General features: G+C 48.2%; 2 protein-coding genes across 2 annotated transcripts; both read left to right on the forward strand.

The window, feature by feature from the left end:
* Positions 1-1,546: 1,546 nt before the first annotated feature.
* LOC118517067 lies at positions 1,547-4,089 on the forward strand. Its single transcript, XM_036062924.1, has one exon. The coding sequence runs from the start codon at positions 2,653-2,655 to the stop codon at positions 4,087-4,089; it is 1,437 nt and encodes a 478-aa protein (XP_035918817.1). The 5' UTR covers positions 1,547-2,652.
* Positions 4,090-4,130: 41 nt separating this feature from the next.
* LOC118517068 lies at positions 4,131-6,791 on the forward strand. Its single transcript, XM_036062925.1, has one exon. The coding sequence runs from the start codon at positions 4,131-4,133 to the stop codon at positions 6,789-6,791; it is 2,661 nt and encodes an 886-aa protein (XP_035918818.1).
* The last annotated feature ends 739 nt before the right edge of the window (positions 6,792-7,530 follow it).

Genomic DNA, 7,530 nt, shown 5'->3' on the forward strand with positions numbered 1-7,530 from the left:
ACCGATAAGCAAACGTTGATAAAATGCAGAGCTGATGAAAATGCATACCTGTGCCTGATGAGAAAGAGTTCTGATTTCTAATGGAGCAATTTTATGATTTCTTAAGAGCAATCTTAAAGCCGCCCTTGACAACTGATGACTTGCACTTGACGATTAGAATCAATGCTTGGTTTGATGTTCATATGTGCAACATTTCTACGAAGTCTTTTAAAAGTTATATCGAAGCCGGTTCTCACTCGTTTTCTTTACGCTGTTTGGTTATCACAAGTTACACAAACAATATTCTTTTTTTCGGATGTGCAATAACGCTTGTATTAGGTACAACACAACATTTACCAGATAACATTATCAAAGCAACGGCATAGCTACGGTAGCTTTAATTATATTGACCTCTAGATACTTTAAACTCGCTCATATTAAATTCTTTGTCCAGAAGTATTCTATTTTCTATCGTGTTTCTAATTATTCACTTCACTATTTCTGTGGTCATGTGGCAGTGTGGTTTACTTCCAGCAGTGCTAATCTATACACTTTATCATCTGACGAGATTGCAAACTCATGGCACTCTTTCCCAAATAACGATCCACTGTTTGTAGTGTCGAATGTTTAGGATCTGCAAGCAGTTCATTGTTCCGATTTATGCGAAGGTCGGTTTTGAATTATCTCCTTTCTTAACTGCTCTTCGGGCTCATTGTTTGCGCCAGTGTGCTATTTCGGCACATCTATGATCCGTTTAATACTATATTGTGGCTAGTTGGGGCACAAACTGTGGAAATGTTCATCCCGGGATACAGGCCGGGATATCGGATAGGCTTACGGCGCACGACCGTAAGCGGTACACGAAACTTTCTACAGTACGCCAAGACGGCGAAGCGAATGTACCGCCTGACCAGAAAGTCAGTAAGTGCTCCAAAGTATCGCAAATATTGCAGAGTCCGGATGAAGTGGTATCTGAAAGTAAGGGATTCTTACTTTGGTTACGATTCACAAAACAACATGAAAAATACATTCGTGACCGCACTGTATGGCATTGACTACAAACCAACTGTTGTGCGAGTTGCGCATTGCGTTTGCTGCTTGGGCAAATTGACATGTGTCACAGGGATTGGGTTGTTGCTTGGGTTTGCATATTTTTGTGACAGTAGAATTCGGAGTGCGACACGCACACATTGAAGTGATAATAAATGAACTTTAGTCTTGCATGCGACATCAACGAAGAAAGATCGTCTTTTCCGTGAGGGCTCCCGATTTATGGTGAAAGAAAACCTACTACCCCACCCCCTCAAGTTACAGTCCACCGCTAGAGACACAACATTGTGGTCCTTCGAACCGGATAAAGTTACCCAGTGTTGTGATAAGTGGTTTGTCTTTCTCGCGTAAAGTCGGTACAAAGGAACATCCGAGACCGGGTGTTAAGGGCTCTAGACGCCCTACAGTGACGTGACTTTTGGTGCGTTACTACTGACAAACAGATCGAACAGTATCCGTAAACGCGAGTGTTTTCGGTCAGTGCTGTTCTACGGAAGCTGCCTGAGGGCATTCCAGACAACAAGAAGGGAAAAGTGTTCTTTTCAGGAGAAGTGTTTGGCTTGGGTTTTAGCGGTTGCAAATGGCGTGCCGGTGCAAGTGAATGTGTTTTAGTGCGTTCAGCTTGGTATCGGTTCGTGTGCAATTGCGCAGTGGCGCAAGCGAATGTACGTGTACGTGTATGCGCGTGTGTGTGTGACAGCTTAGCTTGGCGCGGATTCTTGTGCAACGGCTCGATACGACGTTGATGGTGTGTGTGCATGTGTGACGAACGATGCCATCACCATTTACTCGATCGAAAAAGCTAAAACGAACACCAGTTAAGCGTGGGACGACATCACCGAAACCAACATCATCACAACAACAGCTAGTAGAAGACAATTCCGACGAAATGGAGGCACAGCTGAAAGTGTTGGAGAAGCAACGGGAAGCAGTGTGTGGAAAGCTTAGTCGTGTGTGTGCAGCTTTGTGTGACAGTGCAGAGCAGCCTAACCTCAACGTAAAAAACGTGCGCTTCCTTCAACTCCAGGAAAAGGCTTTAGAAAATATCTATAGCGAGTGCAACGAAATACAGAACAAAATCTACGAGTTAACGCTGCACGATGACCAAGACAAAGAGCAGAATGACAAATACATCGAATTTGAGACACGTTTCAATGACGTTTCGTTGAAACTGACCGCGTGTTTCGATGCCGTAACGAAAGTTGAAGTAGCCGTTCCACCTGCTCTCCCACTGACCCAGCAGCAGGCTCAGCCCCACCTCCCTCCGTTGCAAGTGCCCCTACCGACCTTTGATGGGTCATACGAAAAGTGGTATTCGTTCAAGGCGATGAAGAACCGGCCCTGAAGCTTTTTCATTTGCGAAACTGCCTTGTCGGAAAGGCGGCTGGTATCATCGACGATGAGCTGGTAAACAACAACGACTACGAAGCTGCCTGGAAGGTTCTCACTCAGCGGTATGAAGACAAAAGAGTGGTTGTGGATAAGCACATTGAAAACCTTTTCAGCTTACCCAAGATCAACCAGGACAATGCTTCGAGCCTTCGTAAAGTGATTGACACCTGCACTAAAAACGTTGAGGCGTTGAAGAATCAGAACCTTCCGGTAGGTGGTCTCGGTGAGCAAATGTTGATCAACCTTATAGCTGGTAAGTTAGACAAGAAGTTGCGAGTGGCTTGGGAGACGAAACAAAGGAAGAACTTACTTTCTTCCTACGCCGCTATGATGGAGTTTTTGGAGGAGCAGTGTCGAATTTCTGAGAAGCTCGATACCAGCGTGAAAACATCGACGGAAGGTACAAAGCCGAAAACAGTGGCAAGGAGCCTGGTAGTGAGTGAACCTAAACCGCTAGCGAAGTGTCCAGTATGCAGTGCTGCTCATGAACTCCGAGCTTGTGAACTTTTCAGGGCTAAAGGTGTTAAGGAAAGGTTCGAGATTGCAAAACGGTGCGGTATTTGCTTCAATTGTCTCTCCAAAGGCCATCAATTGCGAGCATGTTTATCCAGTTCTTGCCGTCGTTGCGGTAAGAAACATCATAGCTTACTCCATGAAGATTCCCCAAGTCAGGTTGCAACTAACGTAGGTCAAACGACATCTAGTGAATCAGTGATAGAAGAATCCCAAACAGCCAACGTACAAACTGAAACACCGACAACCCTGTGCGCGAGTGACGTGGAACCGGAGAAGCAGACCGTCCTTTCGACTGCCATTGTTTTAGTGGATGGTTTGTGCGATTCTCCCTACCCTTGTAGAGTGGTATTAGACTCTGCTTCGCAGATGAACTTTGTCACCGAGCGATTTGCAAACCTTCTCTCCCTTAAGACAAAACCCGCTGACGTCACGGTCAGTGGTCTGAACGGCAATAGAACTCGTCTTTGCCGTAAACTGCGCACGACGATCAGGTCTCGTGCCAGTGACTTTACAGCTGAGTTAGAATTCCTAGTGACACCACGAATCACTGGGGAACTTCCGACGAAGTCTTTCGACATATCACAGTGGCCCATCTCGAGCGAACAGGTGCTGGCCGACCCTACCTTCAACAGAAGAGGACCTGTCGATATGCTGATTGGCGCTGGAAGTTTTTGGAACCTGATGCTTGACGGCCGATGTGAACTCGGTCCGAACCGACCTGCGCTGCGATACACAAAGCTGGGTTGGATCGCTGGAGGTGTGATCGCGAGCGACACGACGGTCGTTGCGCGTACACTTTGCCAAACTGCTGACGATCAGCCGCTCATCGAACTGCTGAGGAACTTCTACAAGGTAGAATCCTGCGACGAGCTCCGCCCTTCCCCGAAGGCGGATGACGAAGCGTGCCTGGAACACTTCCGGCGCACACACGAGCGAACTGAGGAGGGACGGTATGTAGTACGATATCCGTTCAACGAACGTAAACGCGAGCTTGGCGGCTCGCGAGACACAGCGCTGCGACGTTTTCTGGCTTTGGAGCGAAAACTTGACAAGCAGCCGGACTTAAAGGAGCAATATTCGCGGTTCATCCGAGAATATGAGGATCTCGGACACATGCGTGGAACGACCCACTTACGGTGCGAGAGCTGCTGACAGTTACGTATGGCTTGGGACCTTCCCCGTTTCAAGCAACCATGGCTCTGAAGCAAGCTGCAGAAGATCATCACGATGAGTTCCCAAGGGCCGCAGAGGTGGTCAACAGGGAGACATACATGGATGATATCCTGACTGGTGCCGATACCCTTGCTGAGGCTTGCCAACTACAGCGAGATGTGACAGGACTACTGGCGAAAGCCTGCTTCAGCGCTCACAAGTGGTGCGCCAACCATTCAGATATCGTGTTAGGTGTAGCTGAAGAACAACGAGGAGACACTTTCGAGGTTACGGACGACACCTCGAAGACCATCGTTAAGACACTGGGCGTGACATGGAACCCGTTGGAGGACTGGTTCTCGGTGTCCGTTCCTGACTTTGACAACCCAGAAGGAATGACTCGAAGGAAACTTCTGAGTCAACTGGCCAAAATATTCGACCCACTTGGATTCTTTGGCCCAGTAATCACCTACGCGAAGCTGATCTTGCGAGAAGTAGGTGAACTACAAATCGATTGGGACGACTCCATCCCAACCGAAATCGACGAGAAGTGGCGAAACTTTCGGACCGAGATGACATCACTGAGGGAAATCCGAGTTCCGAGATGGATTTCCTGGAAGGATGTGTTCCAGCTGAGACTACATGGGTTCGCTGACGCATCCGACCAAGCCTACGGTGCCTGCTTGTACGTGCAGGGCACTTTCACCGACGAGGAGTCCAAGATGCAGCTTGTTTGCAGCAAGTCTCGGATCCTACCGAAAAAACGAAGTCCGAAGGAGAAGGCCATCACGACCCCTCGAGCCGAACTGTTAGCGGCACTGTTACTGGCTCGAATGGTCGTGAAGTTCCTGAACGCTACGAAGCTTAAGTTTGAATCAGTACATCTTTGGAGCGACTCAAAAATCGTCTTGGCTTGGGTCAAGAAAACGCCAGAACTACTGCAGACATACGTATCAAATCGGGTAAGCGAGATCCAGCAGCTTAGCCAATCCTTCCATTGGCATTACATTTCCACACATGACAACCCGGCCGATTTGATTTCACGTGGAGTTACACCGAGGAAATTGATTGGTTCAACTATTTGGTGGCGGCCCCAACCAACACAACACCTCATCGAGGATGAGGACGAAGTGGAAATTCCGGATAGTGAGCTACCGGAAATGCGAGCTGGAGTGGCTTTAGCCATGACTGTTCCGATCGAACGTTTTCCGATCTTTGACAGGTTGAGCAGTTACACACAGATTGTAAGGAGTATGGCCTACTTGGTGCGACTAGCTAGGTTCATCAAGTCACGCAAAAGGGAGGTGGTAAAGGGCCGACTGACAGCGAAGGAAGTGCGTACAGCGACGCTCTTAATAGTACGACTGGTTCAACGCGAGACTTTCCAGCCCGAAATCATCGCACTTATGGACGGTGCGAATACAAAACATCGACTTAATGGACTACAAGCGTTTTTGGATCCTGACGATGGGATCATACGAGTTGGAGGCAGGATCAAGCGAGCCTTCATACCTTACGACAGTCGACATCAGATGCTGTTGCCGGCTAAGCATCCAATCACTGAAGCTCTCGTTCGCGAACTACACATCGACAACCTACACATCGGGCAAAGAGGTTTGCTTGCAGTTGTACGTCAACGGTACTGGCCACTGAATGTGAAGAATACTATTCGAAAGGTGATACGGAAGTGCATCGTGTGCTTCCAGGCAAACCCGTTGAAGACGACGCAACTGATGGGTGACCTACCGTCGTATCGCGTCCAGCCAGCCCCCGTCTTTTCGAATACCGGTGTGGACTACGCCGGTCCCTTCTGGATAAAATCAACGACTTCTCGCAAACCGCAAATCACCAAGGCGTACGTGTGCTTGTTTGTGTGTTTGCAGACTCGGGCGGTTCACTTGGAATTGGTTTCAGACTTGACGACAGACGCCTTTCTAGCGAGTTTGAGACGGTTCATCAGTCGACGTGGATGCCCGAAAACGATACGCTCTGACAACGCGACTAACTTTGTCGGAGCTAAAACCGAGCTACATGAACTTTGGCGTATGTTCGAGAACGATTGCGCTACGAAAAAGATCACCAACTATTGTGTCGACAAGGGTATTGACTGGTCGTTCATACCACCACGAAGCCCACACTTTGGTGGCATTTGGGAGGCTGGTGTGAAGCAGGTCAAATACCACCTAAAACGTATTGTTGGCGATAGGAAGCTGTCTTACGAGGAGCTTTACACGACATTGACCCAGATAGAAGCAGTACTGAACTCTCGTCCCTTGGTACCGAGTTCAGATGACCCATCCGACTACACTGCGATCACGCCTGCACATTTCCTGATCGGACGTGAGATGCAGACGGTTCCTGAACCTGACTACTCTACCTTGAAGGAAAATCATCTCTCACGATGGCAGTTAGTGCAGTCCATGCTGCAACACTTTTGGAAACGATGGACCGCCGAGTACCTGCCGGAGCTGCAGAATCGATCGAAATGGCTGAAGCGGAAGGTGATTAAAGTAGGATCACTTGTGTTACTAGCTGACCAGAATGCGCCACTACTGCAATGGCCACTTGCCAGAATCGTTGCCGCACACCCTGGAGATGATGGTACAATTCGTGTCGTTACCGTTAAGACAGCGAATGGAGCGGAATTCAAGCGTGCGGTAACTGAGGTCTGTTTTCTACCGTTAGACGAGGATGAAAATTGAAATGACATTTCAACGCCGGGGAGGATGTTGTGCGAGTTGCGCATTGCGTTTGCTGCTTGGGCAAATTGACATGTGTCACAGGGATTGGGTTGTTGCTTGGGTTTGCATATTTTTGTGACAGTAGAATTCGGAGTGCGACACGCACACATTGAAGTGATAATAAATGAACTTTAGTCTTGCATGCGACATCAACGAAGAAAGATCGTCTTTTCCGTGAGGGCTCCCGATTTATGGTGAAAGAAAACCTACTACCCCACCCCCTCAAGTTACAGTCCACCGCTAGAGACACAACAGGGACCTTCATATCGTACTCAGTTGATACCCCTATTCATCGAGGGTATCGCTTTGATACCCCCAAAAGACCTTTGGACACCGTCTTACTACTCCTTAGAGCAGTCATCAAAGAACCATATAGTAGGAACAGCCGATTATGGAACACTTTTCGTTCTTTGGACACCTCCTATAACTTGTATGGCGACTATGGGGACCTTCATTTCGTACTCAGTTGTTACCCCTATTCATCGAGGGTGTCGCTTTGATACCCCCAAAAGACCTTTGGACACCGTCTTACTACTCCTTAGAGCAGTCATCAGAGAACCATATAGTAGGAACAGCCGAATAGAGAACCCTTTTCGTTCTTTGGACACCTCCTATAACTTGTATGGCGACTATGGGGACCTTCCTTTCGTACTCAGTTGATACCCCTATTCATCGAGGGTATCGCTTTGATACCCCCAAC

Source organism: Anopheles stephensi, unplaced genomic scaffold, assembly GCF_013141755.1.
Source record: "Anopheles stephensi strain Indian unplaced genomic scaffold, UCI_ANSTEP_V1.0 ucontig448, whole genome shotgun sequence".
Lineage (NCBI taxonomy): Eukaryota > Metazoa > Arthropoda > Insecta > Diptera > Culicidae > Anopheles > Anopheles stephensi.

Excerpts from the sequence above, each read along its gene's own strand:
- LOC118517068 (XM_036062925.1), top strand. The coding sequence starts at position 4,131 with ATGGCTCTGAAGCAAGCTGCAGAAGATCATCACGATGAGTTCCCAAGG.
- LOC118517067 (XM_036062924.1), top strand. The coding sequence starts at position 2,653 with ATGTTGATCAACCTTATAGCTGGTAAGTTAGACAAGAAGTTGCGAGTG.